This window comes from Misgurnus anguillicaudatus, chromosome 1 (genome assembly GCF_027580225.2).
Source record: "Misgurnus anguillicaudatus chromosome 1, ASM2758022v2, whole genome shotgun sequence".
Lineage (NCBI taxonomy): Eukaryota > Metazoa > Chordata > Actinopteri > Cypriniformes > Cobitidae > Misgurnus > Misgurnus anguillicaudatus.
The window spans coordinates 15,799,313-15,819,521 of NC_073337.2; the positions used below are offsets into that span (position 1 = coordinate 15,799,313).

Genomic DNA, 20,209 nt, shown 5'->3' on the forward strand with positions numbered 1-20,209 from the left:
CATAGCACAGCATAAAGTCTTTAAAAGACATCCAAGAGTTTTGATTGACGCAATTAGTGGAATAAAAGTTATTTTGTGTATTTGCCATTGTTGTTTTGAACTTCAAAGACTGTAATGAATAAATTATTTATCATATTTTCCAGACAATAAGCCATGTTTTTTTTCCCATAATTTTGCTGGTGCTGCGTCTTATAATCAGGTGCGCTTTGTAAGTCAGTATGGATTAATTTTGACAACATTACCATCTACAGCCGCGAGAATCTGGCATATGCTGCTTCTCTATGTAATTCAATGAATTCAGTGATGTGGAATGATGAGCCTGCAAACTTCATGCTCGTTGGCTTGTTTGGTTAATGTTGCCTATTCAGCCTCCCAGGTAAGTTCTGTATGCTATTGTGTATTGAGTAAATAACTGTTTGTTACTTTAACATGTACGGATATCTATTCAGCCTGCAGTTCTGTGTGCTATTGTTTAGTTGAATAACTTGCCTTTACAGATTAAATGTCTGTTCTTCGGCTTGGATTTTGTGAAATAATTTGCAAAATAAATGCAACGTATAGTCTGCTGCAACTTATATATGTTATTTCGTCTTAATGATGCATTTTTAAATGATGCGACTTTTACTCCGGAGCGACTTATTGTCTGGAAAATACTGTACTGGTTGCACAACGGTCTGTTATTGTGGAGACATTTCCTCCCCCCTAAACATGACGCTGCACAAAGCAAAACATGTTTAGTTGCTTTACGTGTCAGTCATATGGCCTCTTGGATGGTTCTTGGCCATTCAAAAAGCGCCCATGGTTCCCAAACCTTCAGTATGGCTTTGCAAGACTAAGGTCAACCCATTTTTTGGTTCCTACCATTTTGGGTAAGGTACTATAGACCTGGCTAACCTTGAACTGCCTGACCACCATGGGTTATTGTGAGCTGTTATTTAGCAGGTTATTTGAGAACAATGTAGGAAAGGAAAAACCCAGCTACCCAATTATAATTCAAGATGATATACGAAATATCATCTGGAGAACCAGTAGTGATGTAATGTTATAAAAAAGTGCCGGACGTCATTGTCAGAGAAACACAGTTACACTATCAGAACTCATGTGTTAATTAGGAACTACAGTAGTGTCTGATGCTGCAGTCTATTTCATTAGCATGTGTGATTTGTGAAAGAAATCCCTAAATGAAGATCAGATATATACTCCTGAGAGTTGTTCAAAAAATTTTATATCTGGAGCTTTGTATTGATTCAATTTATTAATTACTTTTAAATTCATTATTAAATTATATATTCATATATATTTTAAAAGGCATTTAGCTTCTCTGTTCACTGTGCAGCCAACGTTTTATGAATCATACCAGATGCTGTTGTTCATTTTTAAGACTCACAGTTGTTGTATCCATGATGATTCATACATCTCGCCATGGCTGTGTTTGATGTTGCTTTTTTATGTCTTGAATTTGTCTGTGCACCTACCGATAAATGAACTGAAAATGAGTGTACAGTAAATGCACCAAAATGTTTTCTTTTTACCATAGGCAGAGTTGGGGGGGGGGGGGGCAGGGTGGCACTGCCCCCCAGACCAGAATCAATTATGATTTTGACTGAGCTATTAATAAAATGGAAATATAAGAATTCATATTTTATTTTTTAACCTTAATATTTCAATGGGTAGACTGAGTAACTTAAAGCTAAAATATTTTAATTCAATTAAACCAAACCAAAAAACCGCACTCTCTCGCTAATTTTAAAGTATTGCTGTAACCTTGTTTGCCAGTAGGTGCCCCCCAAGCACAAACGCAAATCTCCACCTATGCTTTTTACAGACCAGTGTGGCTCGGGGGTTAAAAAGCATAACGCTTTGCCAGAATGCTGCAAGATGGCTATTACATGGGTCAATGACGTGACAATAATTTTTTTGTCCGTATGGTTTAATTAAATGTAAAAAGGTTAACATTTTAAAATAAATTTGCATATTACTTGCATGCATTACCTTGTTTGAAGTCTAAAATGTTTGGTTTTGTTTCATTTTGAAAGAATATTTGGGCGATCATTCCAAAAATGTGGTGTAAATAAAACATAAAACATGTGGAATACAATATAATCATCTAGATTAGTGTATTATGATTTTTTACATACATTTCTACATTATTTATCAAAGATTATTTAGAAAACAGCTGTTTTCAGCATATGTAAGGACAAATATTAAAAAAACGCATATATATATATATATATATATATATATATATATATATATATATATATATATATATATGTATATATATATATATATATATATATATATATGTATATGTATATATATATGTATATATATATGTGTGTATATATATATATGTGTATGTATATATATATGTGTGTGTATATATATATATATATATATATATATATATTAGGGCTGTCAAAATTAATTAATAACGCGTTAACGCAAATTCATTTTAACGCCACTAATTTTTTTAACGGAGATTAACGCAACGCGCAATTTCTGTTTGACCCTTGGTCCAGCCCATAGTTGAATGAACAGAGACGCAGACAAATGTGACTCTCTCTAAATGAGTAAAAGGTTTTCATAGAAATAAGAACATTAAGCAAATCGTCTACCAAATCCAATGCTCTAAATGCTCGTTGGACATCTGATATGATCTTTATTTATACGTCTGAGAGGTGTAACGTTACCGTCCTCCTAATGCTTAATCTAAAAATAATATAAAAATAGACTGCAGGACTTGCTTGATGTTAAAAGAGTCATTAAGAGAGATAAAGTTCGGTACCTGATTAATGTTAAAGAGTTATTAAGAGCGACAAGACTCAAAAGCGATCCCCTCACGCTGACTGACTGATATCTTAATCGCGTGCACACAGACGCGCGAGTGCGCGACCAGGATATATAGACATCTACACAAAATTACAGTTTTACAAATATCTGTTTTGATAAGAATTCACGCAGGTAGGCTCTATAATCTGTTATGTTTTAAGTAAATGTTTGGTTAACTGTTGTGTAAAAATATCTGATGTTTAACATTATATTAGATCACTTAGATTTTAAGCAGTCTGTCTCAATGTCAATCAAACAAAAGGAAAAAAAGTTGAACATACATTGATGACGTTTTTGCTTTGTGTGTGCTAAATCTATTAGTTTTACCAGTGATTTTAAGGTATTGATGTGGTAATATAATGTATGAATGTGGAAATTTTTGTGGTAATTTGACTCTTTCAACTTCAAACACGTGTAGTTCTGTCATATTTTGTTATATTTCAACAAATCATGCATTGTTCTATGTTTTAATAGAGAATGTCAAAATATGAACAACTATTTTTTAAAAATTTGCTAATTCCGACTCAACTTGCCAGCACAGGTCACAAATGATGCAGCAGCAAACAAAAATGGAGAAAGAAAAATCTTCTGAAAGGAAAATTCATATACAAAACAATGGCTGGTGATTCTGTTAAAATGTAAACAGGCTGTTGTTAACATACATTTGCATAAAGCATCTATATATGTATATATGATTAGAATATTAAAAACCTGAAAAGTGTTAAATTAGGGTAAATTTAGAATGGATAAAAATGTGCGATTAATTTGCGATTAATCGCAGTTAACTCATGAAATCATGCGATTAATCTAGATTAATTTTTTTAATCTATTGACAGCCCTAATATATATATATATGTGTATATATGTGTATATATGTGTATATATGTGTATATATGTGTATATATATGTGTATATATATGTGTATATATGTGTATATATGTGTATATATATGTATATATATGTGTATATATACTTTTTTTTTTGATTCTTAAATTTCATAAAAAATGTGCAAACATAATTTTTATTGCATAAAATTAACATAAATACAATATGTGCAATAAAATAAACCTGATGCGTGCTTTAAATTTTTTTTTAAAGATTTTTGAATTTCTCATCTTGCCAAATCGTTTTTGTCACTGACCCACATACCATTTAGTTTTGTAAAATGTTATGTTTTCGCTTTCCTCTCAATAATGTGACTTCAAAAAGAACAAAAACTGCGATCCAAAGATCGTCAATATTAGAGTTTTTGCTCATATTCGCTTTTAATGGAGTTCTTTCCCAAACCCAGATTAAATAAAGAGGTTCGTTGCAAAACGAGATAACTCCGTTTTTAAAAATTTTTGTGAAAACATGTTTGTTATTATGTTATGTTATTATTTTGTTTTATGGTGCTACTTAGCTGTATTTTTTTAAGTTATGAAGGTTTAAATCAAAACAAACCAACTGCAGTTGAATTGATATTAATTGGAATGCACAACCAAAAAACGAGATTACTAAAAAATAAAAAAAGGAGTTATCTCGTTTTGCAACGAAACTCTTTAAATCTAGTCCATTCAAATTACACAGTCAGTGCTTATTCTATTTTGAAAACCCATTTTCCTACAGTATAATGCAGGACAGTTGGGGTCCAGGAAACCCTGCCTGTATTTTACGTGATATGTGTGTGTCGGTTCATTCAGAGTTCTCCAGGACTTCAGAGATGGAGGATATATGAAATATTTCTTGACTGTCGACCTTTGCTCTAGTGTGGGATTTGAAAGAGTGCAAAAGACCTCCAGCAGGAGTTCAGTGATTGCAGCCACACTGAAATTTCTCACAGCATGCACAAACAAGAAGCCCTAGGCCACATTAGCTTTGTGTTATGTTGGGTACCACGAAGAAGGATGCACTGTTTTTGAACGAGTAAGCATGCTGCAGTCATTCAGTCAGTCCAAAAAGTCAGGTAGAAGGCTGTGTGCTTGATACTGATTTCTCTCTTGTTGGCACATCTAAAGTAAATGATTAACCCCCTCCACATTTTTGCTGTGTGGATTTTGTGATCCAGTGGCTGAATTAAAATGCGTTTTCTACTGGAGTGTTCGTGATTATGTGAAACACAAAGTATTGATAAGTTGACCACGCTCATCCCTTGTTGTGTTTGTACTGTAATGATTACAAAAAGTCGAGACAACGATGGGCAATTTTTCTTTTGTGCTTTTTATGGCGCAATAAGAAAAACTCTGTAACACTGTTACTTGTTTCTCTTATATAATAAACTGGCCAACCAGACTCTAACACTGTGATCATTTTTACAATGGCCAAACAGTACTTTTACCAACAGTTCAATAACAACTCGATACACTACATCCCTTACTAAATTAACATGATTTACTATAGTATTTGTAACCCAAAACATCGTTGCACTTTTTCTGTAGTAAAATCATGGTTTTTATAAGGTATACTTTCCTCTCACATTCCTGCCTACAAGGCTCATTATGCGGCTCATGCAAGTCTTTGTTTCCTCAGGTGTCAATTTCAGGGGCTTTCCCACCTTCTCGCATATGACTTTTCTCAGCAAAGTGTTTCTTAGAAATTCTAAATCAATATAATGTTTTATGTGAATAAGTAGGCAGAATGATTTTCAGTGACTTCAATTAGCTTTTTCAAAAACTACACACAAACATTTTTCTTTAAAAAATACAAACATGTACATTAGGGCCGTGCAAAAATATAGATACTGCTAACTATCGTGATACATTTCCCCCCGAAAATGTATCAATATTTCAATCTCTACTATGTGTGCTGCTCTAGTTGTCGCTGTCTAGTTGTCTGTCATATACGGCCATTCGTCCACTATCTCAGAAGTTAGCGGGAGTGAGAAAATGGCAGAAAATGTAAAAACACCTGCAGCTTTCAAAGCCGACGTGTGGAAGCACTTTGGGTTTCAATTTTTTTAAACTCAGATCTATTTTTGTACATTTTTGATAAAGTATCGCAGCATGCAGCATCCCGTATCGTAATGTGATACATTGTACCATGACCATCATCGTGAGGCCCTTGCCAATACCCAGCCCTAATGTACATACATGTTGCTCATATAATATTGTTGCCAATTTTGTGCTGAACGCAGTGTTATGAGACTTTTGCCATTTATGTTTTTAAGCAACTGAGAAAAAAACACGAATGTCCGTGCAGGTGCTCAAGGATCTAAAATCAGCTAAGAGGGTTAAAACAGAGCAGTCTGATCAAATGATAAAGCAAAAAGTGTACACATACTGCAAAATAATGGTATAGTTATGCATAGCCAGTTGTGTAGCTTTGGTATTGTTAGTGTCAATGTTAAGAATATCAGTGTATTCTTAAGGCATTGAAATCGCAAGATATGTTGAAAATGTCAGCCATATGAACATTTTCACACTGTCTTAATAATAACTGCAGGAATTACATTACACAAGTCTGATAACAAAATTGCATACCATATTTCAAAGTGTGAACGTGTTAAAATGAATAAAATGAGATTTGAGAACTAGCTAAGCAAAAGAAAACTTTCATAAAAATGTGTTTCCGCCTCTTCATAGAGGAACTAGAAGATGTGATGTTAGTGTGATCTGAAACTGCAGTGTACACACACACACACACACACACACACACACACACACACACACACACACACACCTCTGTCACAGTGACTATAATGTCACAACCCCAAAATTCACAACAGATAAGTAAGAATGTGGGAACCAAGTCACGTTGAAGCAATTACTCCACATGTAAATGGCTTCATGTGAAGCATCTAATTTCCTTCTAATTTCTCCCTTTTTTATTGGCTTGACATTTTACACCGATTTGAAGTGAATGGGTGGGTCTATCGGCATTCGATTTGCTCTTCTCAGGTTAATGACTTTGAGAACTCCGACTCGCAGTATTAAAAATACATTTTGAATAATTGTTTTGAACTAACCGTCTCAGAATGTGTCTGCTGAAAACAACAAAGAAAATGCTTTTAATCATTTCATCTCAGAGTTAAACTCAAAACTATTGTAGAAATTAAATAAAGTCATAATTGAAGAGCTCCGATGCAAAACCCTCTAAGTGGTCTGGCATGTTTTCTATGTTTTTATCAGACATCTAATGGATTCTGCCAACAAAGCGATATTTCTGAGTGGCCCGAGGCTGGGATTAAACAGATGTTTAGCTAAATTATTTGATGAATGTATAATACATATGAAGAGTGTTGTGTTGATATCATTATCTAATTTTTGACGGAGGTGACGTTTAAAGGCTTTTGCCTTTGAGCTCCTTAATTAGAACACAAATAATTCTGTTTATGATAGCATTTGTTTAATGGCAGTCATGAATATATGATGTATTTTAGTCCTAGTTCATTCAAGCATATGAGATCACTACAAAGTAGTTTATTTTCAGTTTGTACAGCATTAGATTAGAAGCAGCAAGAAATGTAAAATCCAACCATGTTTGTTCACCACGTTTGTTTCATCACTTTGCCAGAATCAATCCTCATTTGTTCTTCTTTGAGTTTTTTTGTGATTTTTGCAGACAAAAATCCTTGATCTTGCGGCACATTTTCTTAAAAAACGCGATGGAATATGCAGGACATTATGCAATTTTATGAAATAAAATTGCGGGAACTTGCAAAAATTGTGGTAACTTGCAAAAACTGTGGTTGTGTAATTATGTAACTTCATAGCATTCCCATGGCAACAGGGGACATGGCTGGGCTTGTGTGAAGTAAATGCAACATTTTTTAACTTTCTGCTAAGATATATATGATTTTTGCTACGAAAATGAGGGGATTATGAAATCTGTAATTTATGCGGCGAAAGTGTGGCATATTTAAAAAAATGCGGCCCCTGCATAAATATGCAGGCTTTGGCTGATTATGCATTGGTTTATGCGATCGTATAATCACGTTTTTCTGGAGGGACTAAATAGTGAATGATACTGGATTTCAGTAAAAAAAATTAATATTAATAGTAAAAACAACGTTTGTACAAATGAATTTTGCCCAATTGTTAAACGGGTAGGTTTTCCAGTCTGTGTTGTGGCTGCAAATAAAGCAATAAACCCCAAGAAGCAGTGGGTTACCAGTGCATTTTATAACAGCTAAGGGGCTTTGTTAGGCACGACGCGAAGCTGTTATAAAATGCACTGTAACCCCACTGCTTTGCGGGGGTTTATTGCTTTATTTGCAGCCACAACACAGACTGGAAAACCTACCCGTTTAACAATTGGGCAAAATTCATTTGTACAAACGTTGTTTTTACTATTAATATTAATTTTTTTTACTGAAATCCAGTATCATTCACTATTTAGTCCCTCCAGAAAAACGTGATTATACGATCGCATAAACCAATGCATAATCAGCCAAAGCCTGCATATTTATGCAGGGGCCGCATTTTTTTAAATATGCCACACTTTCGCCGCATAAATTACAGATTTCATAATCCCCTCATTTTCGTAGCAAAAATCATATATATCTTAGCAGAAAGTTAAAAAATGTTGCATTTACTTCACACAAGCCCAGCCATGTCCCCTGTTGCCATGGGAATGCTATGAAGTTACATAATTACACAACCACAGTTTTTGCAAGTTACCACAATTTTTGCAAGTTCCCGCAATTTTATTTCATAAAATTGCATAATGTCCTGCATATTCCATCGCGTTTTTTAAGAAAATGTGCCGCAAGATCAAGGATTTTTTATTAAACGGTTACATCATATGCATAGCAGGGTTTCACAAAATAAAACAAAAATAAGTTGTAATTATATTAGTTAAAATATTTCTCTTCCGCCAAACAAAGTAGTTCCTCAGAATCAAGTGTGGCTGCAACAAAGCGCAGTTCCCAACCAACACAGACGCAGCAAAGACACAATGAAAATATGATTTAAGTGTTTATTTTTATATATCCACATTCATCTAAAATATACATTAACATTTATATCGTGCAGCTGTTGAAGTGATGATCAAATATGCTTGGAAGTATGCTTAACACTTTGCCCGTCTGCGTTTTTTTTTTTAAGTTGCCACCCAGTTTTAGTTTAATGCCTTACAGAAAAATCTTCTTTAAATAAACATAAAATATCAAATGAAAGAACAGTCCATCCGCTTTCCAAAAACAACAAAAAAAGTTTCATCCTACCTTCATTTGTTCTCTTATCAGTTATCACCTCTCAAATTTTCAGCTAAAAGCAGAGATAATTCCATTTTTGTGAAGAACTCAGTAAGAGATCAGATTCAACGTTGTTGTGTCGAGTGAATGCGTCAGTGTTTAAGTTGGGTAAGATTGCCATCTAGTGGATAATAGCGGAAATATCAATAAGACAAAACAACTCGGAGAACGTTTTCTCTTTATTGACGAAATGACTTTGACGAATTTATCTGGATATCGCCATAATTGTGCAAAGGTAGAAAAATTAAAATATGATTAAAGACTGAGGTGTTTTTTTATAAATCAGTACGCAGCAACAGTGGCGCAGTGATACTTGTGATGCGGTCTGAACCGTGGGTTTACCGGGGTATTTTATCACGGCTTAGAACGTGTTTCAACCAATCAGAATGAAGAACCAGAACGAGCCGTTTTATAATTAGTTTTTTACTATTCGAAAACATTTATTACGTATAGTCTGACTTCTATTTTGTATATGTTGTTCGCAGACTCCTGAATCTGTCTCTCACCTCTGACCTGGTGCCAGATCAAGACGTAATCGATGTCATCATACACGTGGGCCGCAATCCACTGGGAAGACATTTAGCATGGAGATATTTCAGAGAGAAGTGGGATATATTGAATTCCAGGTATGGAGAAGCTTTATTTATCTCTCTGTTTATCTGTCATTAACACTTATCACTCTTGTTAGTGACTGGAGATGCAGAGAGCATTATGAGAAATATTTATTGTTTGTTTGTTTGCTCTTGGGTTCATTATAACAGCACAACATCACACATAAATATTGAGTGTTTTAATAAGAGTGCAGTGCAATAACAGTGAACATCATCTCTGTGGTTCACAGGTATGGAGAAGCTTTATTTATGAACTCAAAATTAATCAGCGGTGTGACAGAGTTTCTCAACACAGAGATGGAGTTGAATGAGGTGAGTCTGAGCTTATAAACCCTGAAGCAACAAAACACATCAGACAATCAAATATAATAATTAATAAACAATTAAAGAGTCTTCATTGAACACTAATGCTTCTTAAAAATCTTGGTCAGATAAAGTGTTATGAGTAAAACTTTGTTTTAAGAACGAAAAGCAGATTTCAGATTGCAACATCATGCTCGACTGTTTTCTCATTGTTACCACTAACTTGTAACCTCATTACATTAAATGAAAAGTATACTTGCTTATTTAAATTCATTCAGCTTCAGTCCCAGAGCGCAAAGACTGCTGATGCTCATCTCACTGCAGCACAGCAGTTTCTTCACTACAGCTGACTTCACTTTTTACAATGTTTCATTCCTAGAGCAGGGCTCAGCGCAAATAATTTTGTAATCTATAAAAAGATTTCAGTGTCACATATTTAAAAAAAAATTATTCAAAAGTAGTTGCTTGTTCCATTGAAAAGTCTCCAGACTTGTTTGCTTTATCTGGAAACTGATGGCAAACTGCAAAACATTGCATCATTTCTTTCATCCTGTTTTACAAAAGTAAATTTATGCTTCCAAGATATAAAGAATTACATTTTTGTTTGGCCTCGTAATTAGAGGGATCCGCCATCATAACGTCTCTTTGCTCTACCAGCTGACGTAACACGCAACGTGTCCACAACAACCAATGTGGTAGGAGAAACCTCATGACATTAATGAGAAGTTAACGTTCACAACGCTTCGAATGTGTCTCGACGGTAACATTGCATAAGAATATATACAGACAAATGGCCACAGGCAGAAAACTTATTTTAGTTACTGAGGGTGAAGCACTGGACAATACTGTTTACTGGCCCAAGCGTCTCTCAAGCTGGCCCCGGGTCACCGGGTAGCCCTTTATGTTGAGCCCTGTACAGAGATCATACACAACACCCTTAATGTTTCATTAAATGTATCATTACAATACTGTCATTGACAATGCTGCTGCGCCATCCAGTTTATGTGAAGCAGAACTGAAGCATTTAGACAAAAACAGATTTCTAGTGTAATTAGTGTTTCATTCAATAGTGCTTGGCCCGTATTCATGAAAAATGCAGGAATATTTATGTACTGTGGGGTAATGTGAAGTAATCAGCAATCATGAGATTCATTCATAGACTATGCACCCCCTAAAGTAGCCTTGGCCATCCCGGGACACCCCATTTATACAATTCTAGTTCTGCCACTGGCACAAGCCACAAATCATTTTCTTCACATAAAGCTCTACATCTAGCTTAAAGTTGTTTAGGGTGATATCTGCTATTTATTTATTCATTGTGTGTTGTTGTTTTCTTCTTTCAGTTGAAAGAGTTCATCCTGACTAGCGGTGGAGGAGCAGCACCTGCGTTTGCTCGCGCCGTTGAGATCGTTCAAGCGAACGTGAAATGGCGAACGCTGTTCGAGCAACAGTTCTACCAATGGCTGCGAAAAGCTCCTGACGGTTAACACAACATTAGGCACGAAACACGCCAGTAGCTTGGAAACACTATCAGAAACCAGTAACTTGCAGAGACTTATGCTTAAATTTACTTCAAATAAAATATACATTTCTGGACGATGAAAATCTGCAAACTTTTCCTGCTGTTTATGAAGCAAACAGACTGAACGACCGAGACGAAGCGAATCAAATGCTTGATGATCTGTCATCTGTCATCTGTCTGCCAAAGCGGACATTTGCATGAAACCGATCTGCCGGTGAAAAATGACAAGCGAAATCTAAAATAATTTTTAGGTTTCAATCTCCGATTCTTTCTTTTTAACACGTCTATGTCCAGTAAGATCTGGCACAACAGCTCCAGTCCTGCACCGCCTCAAGTCGGAAAATACCAGAGAAAACAGCGCCGCCCTGCTGCCCACCCCACAAATATTCTCCAAAGACTGCTGCTGTCCTCCAGCAAAGAATCCTGATTTATGTGATAAGGTCCTCTTTGCTTTTCTTGCACAATCACACATTATATTTTGTACAATATTATTTTAATTGAGACCATATCTAAAATCACTCAACAGTTGAAGAAAGATGGCTGAAGGTAAAGAACAAGTTCAAAATGGGCCTGATGTACAAAGCCTACGTATAAACGTCCAATGAGTTGAGTTTTCAATAAGACTTACACAAGATGCAAAGTTTCATTTAGGTTATATTTATGCTTAAAATATTTACAAACAACATGCCAAAGGGGCGAAAATAGTCTTATATACATACAAAGTAGTACAAGAAGGTACAAAAGTTGCGTCAGGATGTTTAGATATTATGAACATGAGATGCCTTTTTCTTCTCCTATTTTCTTACTTTTACCATAAAACGCAGCGTCATCACATCCAGATGGTAATATGCACGATAATGATATACAAATGGGTTATGTTATGGGTTACAGTGTAATAGGAAAGCACAATGATTTTTTTGCAGGTTCTGGTATTCGTCACCAGGTGAAATAAGCACACAGTGTTATACGTGAGGTTCTTAGAAAAAAGTACCTTGGAAGATGAATTAATTACAACACTATTATAATGGACAAACACAGTTGATTTAAGTTAACCCATTTGCACCTGTCGGTTAACTGAAAGGTTCAGTTGTGGATTTAAGGTAAGATTGTGTTTTGTAAGACTGTCTATGACAGTAAGTGGTGAAAGAGATGTTTGTATAGCTTGGCAACTTTATTAGGTACACTTTTCAATTAATCTATGAAAATATGTAATCAGCCAATCACATGGCAGCCACTTAACCATGCTGCATGCGGAGACGGTCACATGGACCTGGCGAAGCTCAAACCAAGCATGAAAATCAGGAATGATTTTCTCAAATGATTTCGAAAGTGCCTCGATGCCAGAGGGACCGGGGTGAGTAGTAGAAACTGCTGATTTGGGGGATTTTCATGCAAAATCATCCTGCCTTGATAATGTGCCATTTCACAAAGCTCCGATTAGGTTTCTTGAACATGACTTCACTGTACTCATATGGCCTCCACAGTAGATGCGGTGCAGTGGGAGATTCGCATCATGACCGTGTATCCAACTAATTTGCAACAACTGCGTGATGCTGTCATGTCAATACGTACCAAATTCTCAGAGGAACGTGTCCAGCACATCATTCAATCTATGCCATGAATAATTAAGATCCAAGGTATACCTAATAAAGTGGCTGGTTGTTGTTTTTATTTTTTTACTTTATTTGTTTTTATTTATTCCCACTTTTATTGCAAGTGTAACTTTCTGATGCTGTAAAGATTTTTTTATGTAAAAAAAGTTTGCCATAATATTTTAAAATGTCTTATAATAAAGATGCTTCGTTGTTAAATATAATAATTTTAAACAATCTAAACCAAACTCAATGTGGCGTACCCAACACAAACAAGTTATTTTGCTGATATGTGACAAGAAATCTATAATCACGATTGTCTGAACGAGTCCTCCATTTGACTGAGAGTCAAGCTTACAAAGTTAATTATTCACATCTCCGATAAAGAGTTTACATCAAGAGTTTTAGAATTGTAAACATGTTGTTAAAGCAGTATTGATATTTTCACAAATAAATCCAGTATTGACACAGAAATATACATATCTAAGAACTGCCAATGTGTATTTTTCCCTCTGGACATTTGACATTGAGCAGCATATACATTTTTTCCACCAGAAAAATGCAGAAACCCGCTAAGTTGTTTTGATCACCATAATGTCCTGAAGTTATTTTGTAGATGCTTGTATGTTTTGCTTAATTTCTTTTGCAGATGTGTAAATTTTCAGTGTAAAAAGCACTAAAAATAACTGGGCAATCAGGGCCTTTTCTACCTCAATCTAATTATGAAAGATAAGCAAGACTGGCAGTGCCTTAAATAAACCTGTCATGATAATGCACACGATTTTATGTCTGATTTTTTTAAGGTCGGATACAGCACAACATATTTTTTTTGTTGAGGGAACTGTTTAACTCTAACGAAACACACACGAAGCAGGTGTTTACTTAAAGGATTAGTCCATTTTCTTAAAAGAAAAATCCAGATAATTTACTCACCACCATGTCATCCAAAATGTTTATGTCTTTCTTTCTTCAGTCGAGAAGAAATTATGTTTTTTGAGGAAAACATTGCAGGATTTTTCTAATTTTAATGGACTTTAATAGAGCCCAACATTTAATATTTAACTCAACACTTAACAGTTTTTTTCAACTGAGTTTCAAAGGACTATAAACAATCCCAAACGAGGCATAAGGGTCTTATCTAGCGAAACGATTGTCATTTTTTACAAGAAAAATAACAAATATACACTTTTAAAGCACAACTTCTTGTCTAGATCCGATCCAGCGCGACCTAACGTAAATGCGTAGTGACGTAGGGACGTCACGTGTTACATATATAAAACGCACAATTGCGGACCATTGTAAACAATAAACTGACACAAAGACATTAATTAGTATCAGTTGACATACAACAATGTAGGAACAGTTCTCTTTCAGACACTTGTAAACACTGGGGCGGAGTTTCGCATTCGTCTTCTGTGACCTCTTGACGTCATGACGTATTGCGTGGGGTCAGCTGGCGCATCATGACCGGATCTACATGAAGAGAAGTTGTGCTTTAAAAGTGTATATTTGTTACTTTTATTGTCAAAAATGACAATTGTTTCTCTAGAAAAGACCCTTATGCCTCGTTTGGGATTGTTTATAGTCCTTTGAAAGTCCGTTGAAAAAAACTGTTAAGTGTTGAGTTAAGGATTAAATGTTGGGCTCTATTAAAGTCCATTAAAATAATTTCTTCTCGACTGAACAAAGAAAGACATCAACATTTGGATGACATGGTGGTGAGTAAATTATCTGGATTTTTCTTTTAAGAAAATGTACTAATCCTTTAAGAATTAAGACTAGCCCATGTATGCATCATTGACCTTGAGAAGTTCTTAAAACCATCAAAAGCTGTAGATGAAACCAAAGTATTCAGCATCATTTAAATGCTGATGTGAATGTTACTCTAAAACCAGAGAAATATATAGATAATGTAAAGCGATAATAGCAGCAAATTTACTTGCAATGAAATTACAGCAGTGTGTATATATAAGTATAGGACTTATCCAGACAAGACCGGGTGTCTGGGTATCTATTTTGTGGGTTAAAAAGCGAGAAAAAGAATCTAGTGTGGCATAGTTTATGCAAGCGAAATATAAGGACTTTGCTGCCGTAACATGGCTGCAGGAGGTGCAATGATATTGCTATTGAGTTACCAAGGGGACTATTTTCAGGCACTGCATAATATCATTGCGCCTCCTGCAGCCATGTTACGGCAGCAAATTCCTTGATTAATATGCCAGAATGAGAGTATAGTTCCTAGACATATCTGACTAGAAAATCACAGCTTTTAATTTTCAGTCTCAGTACACGATGTAACTACAGAAGAGTCAAAGTTTTAAATAGGAAAAATATCAAAACTCTTCGGGTTATTTTTTTGTGCGATGCTAATGTTCTAATCAGATTAAATGCTAAGATTGTGCTAAGCTATGCTAAAAGTGGTACCACCAGACACGGAGATCAGCTGAATGGATTCCAAAAAAATCCGGAAAATGAGAATATGTCCCTTTAATGTTCACGTCGATCTTGTGGTCGCTCTCCATGGTGCTGAATGAGTTTTACTACTGTAGAGATGAACAGCAGGAGAAGGGGCTCTTGCCTTTTATGGTGTAGCACTTGGTGAGTCTCAAAAATGTGATACAAACAACAACTGAGACTAGAATAACTATAATGTGTGAAAAAAGGTGTTTCTCTTTTTTGCTCTGGGCTCTAACGTGGCATAATTGCCAAGTTCAGCGGCTAACGCGCTCTCTGCTTCGCAAAAGTGTCGCAAGTCGCTAAAAGATCAAAACAACAACGTGAGCCAAACAAGCAGGCCGATATGACAACAGGGAGAGAGAAAATCATTTTTGTCACCCTTACTTCAATTATCGAAGCTCTGCATTGTTGCCCGAAAGGTCGGCATCATTAATCACGTGTGGCCCCGCACCTCTGCTCGTTTCCAAAATATATGAGAAATGAAAGTTGAAAATAAATAACGTTCTGCATTTCGTACTACGTCACAAAGCTGTACTTGTGGAAAGAGCACTGCATTATTACGGTTTTATCTTTAGAGTAACCTTTTAAGAAAGTTACATTAGTCCTGGGGTGGTATAATTTTGCAATATTAACGCTATTCCCTCAGGTGTATGGACATGTACTTTAGTACGCAACTTGCATTTGTATCCATGAGGTTTTTGAGATATCCAACAACAGTTTCAGTAACGATCAATCAAAGTACATCTATCTCGCTTCACCCCACAGCAGTGTTAATTTACTTACAAATCCTAACGAATCCGGAGCAGTCGACACATTTGAATTGACGTTTGAATCAAATGAAAAACACAAAAGTACCAGAGGTGGAAAACAAACACAGAGTTCAAATTACACAATGACAGATTTAGCACTAATGATAACTCACATCAGACAGCTGGAAAGAAAGAACAGTGTTGGGGTGGGAAGTAGGGTTGTTGGAAAGGTAACGGCTAAATTACACCTCATTACTGCACCCTCTCTGCTTTGCTTTGCTTTACTATTGCTAAACTGGTTCAATTTGATTTTAAAGTGACAGAACGGGTGGGATTAAAACATTATTTTTATGACACAAAACATGTATTAATGCTGTGCCGGGACACTCTTCATTCTATTAAAATCTTTCTAAAAAAAAATGCCACCCAAGCTGATGTAAATCTGCTACAAACTAATGCAATTTTGATGCAATCTGTCATACGTAAGGCAAGAAATATTCCTACAAGGCACCAAAGCTCAAAATCAGAGTCCTCCCGAGGCCCAAACTCTTGGTTTGCTCGGGGCACTCTGTCTATCCGTCTTTAACGCAAGAACGCGTCCTATATGACCGCCAGCCAAAAATAGATGACCGAGTTTTGTGTGAGCCATTGCATTAAGGACATTCATTAAGAGTAAATTAGAGATTTAAAGCATTTGAGCTTACACAACCAGCATATTCCTGTTCAAATATCAGTTTGATGATATATAATAACATATTATATAGCTTAGTCAGCTTCTTGTCCTTCAAAAGCTCCCTTATTGGCAGTTCATTCTATACTTTAACTTGTCTGTATTATTTTGAATGATATTCTTGAGTTTTTTTATTATTTTTTTAAGAGGTATTGTGATTTGAATATGCCTCATCCGCACTTAACTGGCCAATTTAGGGTTAGGGCTTTTCTACCCACTTAGAGGCAGAGTCATTAAAGAAGTCATTAATAGCACGGCAGTCTTCTTTAAAGATCACATGTACTGTAAAACACACTGTACGATAGCAGATAATATAAAGAGACTCGAAGTACAGTACACGAAATTAGCAAACAGGCCCAGGCAGTCCTTGGCCGTGCCCACCGAGAATAGAAACGGTGTATAGATTTCCGGCATGAGACTTGACCGCGAGGGCAGCGTTTCCTTTGAAGATGGGAGCGGATGAGGAGTTAGCAATGCAATCAATATCCAATTACCTTTATCAAAGGCACAGGCCTGAGGTTTAATAGCAGATTCATTAGGCCATGAGACGCTCATTAACATTTAACAGTCAAACCTCACGTGCAGTTCCTGGTTCATCCTTATTAGATACGCTGAAGACTTGGAGAGCTGCCTAAATAGGCAGCTGCCTTTTAAACAGCTATTTGACTTCAATTAGAACGTAATAAGCGGTCGATTTAAAGCGCTGTACATAGACAACAACCATGATCATCGCTAGATGTGGGTGGGATAAGATGGGTATTTCAATTTTTTTTTTAGTAAGAATATGTATGTGGGATAAATGAGAAATAAGTGAAAAGCTCACAATGTTACCGTTGTGAATATTATGTCATCACAACATCGACAAAACATCATATTGCCAAGACCCTCATTGTCGATGAAAGATATCGGAGACCTGATTTCTGCAGAGTTTGGCAATAACACACGCTAAGCGTACAATATATTTTGACGAGAACAAGCATGTGTAAGACACAAAGGCTGTAGAAGTTTATTGTAAATAACAAGTGAGCGATTTTTGAGCTACATGACAGATATTTGCTATGTTGCATTCGTCCAATATAAGGTATCTTAGAAGCCTGCTTAACTGTCGCCCGCCTTTCGCGAAACAAAAGCTGCTAGGTTTCTAAACCAGCCCAGAGTTCTTTTATACCACGGGGAAATAAATATTTGACAAATCAGCATTTTTATCAGTAAGGGGATTTCTAAGTGGGCTATTGACACCAAATTTCCACCATATGTAGTCATCAAGCCAAATATTGAATTCATACAAAAGAAATCAGAACATTTTAGTATATCTCACTCAATACTGACAGATTTCATGTGATCTGGCTTTCTATGCCATTTTGTTCTCTTCATGTGTTCAATACTTATTCCCTGTGTCACTTCACTTTATTTATTATGACTCAACTTGTATACTTAAATGTTTTGATTTCTTTGTATGTATTCAATATTGGCTTGATAGCTACATCTGGTGGAAATTTTGTGTCAATAGCCCACTTAGAAATCCCCTTACTGATAAAAATGCTGATGTGTCAAAATACTTATTTTCTCCGCTGTAATTTTATCGTAATTTTATTTTTTTGCAAAGTCCTCGCATCCAACCTCTAAAGTGAGAAAGTCGTGAAACAAAGATCAACTTTTTTCCTGTTCTGGTCGACATCGTACTTCTGTAGCTTTATTCGCTAAATTTTTCTCGCCGTTTTGCCCTACAAGTATATGTTTCAGGATATACGTACTTTACTTCAGTCCTTCTTTCCTCCATTTCAGTCAGGTTTCATTCCTATACATTTCTCACAGTCTTGGGCTAAAACAGAGCGTCAAAAGAGAATATTACTCTCAGCCCTGTACGGATAACAGAGGGCTGTCGACAAGGGTTAGATCACGTCTATTACCGTCTGGTGCTTTTCTGACCCCCTGATCGATACTCGCTCTGCTTTAGAGTCTCATCATTACCTCGCAGATATACGAGACCTATGCCAGGCCTGCCCGTGGACTTTCACACAGCACATTTTTTGCCATCCGAGAACGTGTAGAGCGGGCCGTAGCAGCCGGCAGCCATCCGTCACGCTTCGTTCCGGAGAATGAGAAATGTACAGAAACCTTCTCATGGAATTGATTGCTATGCCAAAATGTTGTCTTTTCCAAACAGTTTGCTAAAAAATATCCAAATGTATTGTGTAGCATGGCTTGGGTCGCAGTGTCAGCTAAGATTGCTGATTTTTGCCAGATTAGACTGGTGTAGATGGTCTTTGTGAGATTAGCCTGCTTTTTTTAATTGTACGAACATTTTTTTCTATTTGTTCTTCCCATAAAACCAGCGGACCAGCAGAGATCTTTAAACCAGCTTAAGATGCTTAAGATGTATTCAATACAAAGTCCTTTGTAGAATGAACATAAAAACATTGTTAATCTTAAAATGTATTCAAACAAGGTTTCATTCAATACCAGACTCCATTGTGATAAGAATATAGTCAGTATGAAAGTGCTCTTTCAGATAATACAGAGATTTATCCGTCTAACTAAATGTACAATTTCATTCAATATACTGTATGTGTGCACCCTGCAGAAATGATCAGTTTGGATATCTGTGCTGATCTGAACTAGTTTGCACCGCTTGGTGTGATTTTGAAATTATGAATATTGTGAATACAGGCACATACATTTAATTTAATGTATAAATGATCATGATGTGTTAAAGTTCAAATATTTAGGACAGCGTAGAGAGTCAAATTAATTTTAATCCACATTTAATTGTAATATTGTGATATATGGTATAGTGCTCCAATGATAATGAGCACTATTGGTTTAAATGGCAGCAAACGTTTAACAAGTTTATAACTTTTCAGTTCACCACAACAGAGAGGGGTAGCTGCAGGTGTATAGTAACAAATCTATAATTTGACCAGAAGAACGTGCCTGTAGCAGAAGGGAACTCTGACAGTTGGCGCAGGCGTCCAGATGATGGCTTTATTTCTCATTTTAGGCACACATGTGTTTTTTACAAACCAAATTGCCATGCTGTAAAAGCCGTCAAGTAACTTTCCTGTGACCTTCTAGGTTAATGAGTCAACGAACGGGTGCAAACAGTTGTCTAAGCAACCAGTATAAAAATACGCAGGCGTCCAAGCTTTTCCACACGTCTCACGTATTTGAACAAGAAAAGGTATTGCTTTAATTGGATATGTTGTTTAACCAACAACAAAAGCATGTGCAATAATATAGC

The 20,209-nt window shown here is 35.9% G+C and overlaps 1 protein-coding gene across 4 annotated transcripts in view; it reads left to right on the top strand.

Annotated features, from left to right (window-relative positions):
* Positions 1-13,808, top strand: part of LOC129432078 (thyrotropin-releasing hormone-degrading ectoenzyme-like) — a 142,359-nt gene extending 128,551 nt beyond the window's left edge. For 3 of the 4 annotated variants that reach the window (XM_073867166.1, XM_073867177.1, XM_073867181.1), the window contains 3 exons: positions 9,490-9,630; positions 9,846-9,927; positions 11,262-13,808. In XM_073867166.1, coding sequence (XP_073723267.1) covers positions 9,490-9,630; positions 9,846-9,927; positions 11,262-11,405 — 367 coding nt within the window. In that variant the 3' untranslated portion in view covers positions 11,406-13,808. Of the gene's footprint in view, positions 1-9,489; positions 9,631-9,845; positions 9,928-11,261 lie in introns of those variants that run through there. The other variant, XR_012369322.1, reaches the window with a different exon arrangement.
* The last annotated feature ends 6,401 nt before the right edge of the window (positions 13,809-20,209 follow it).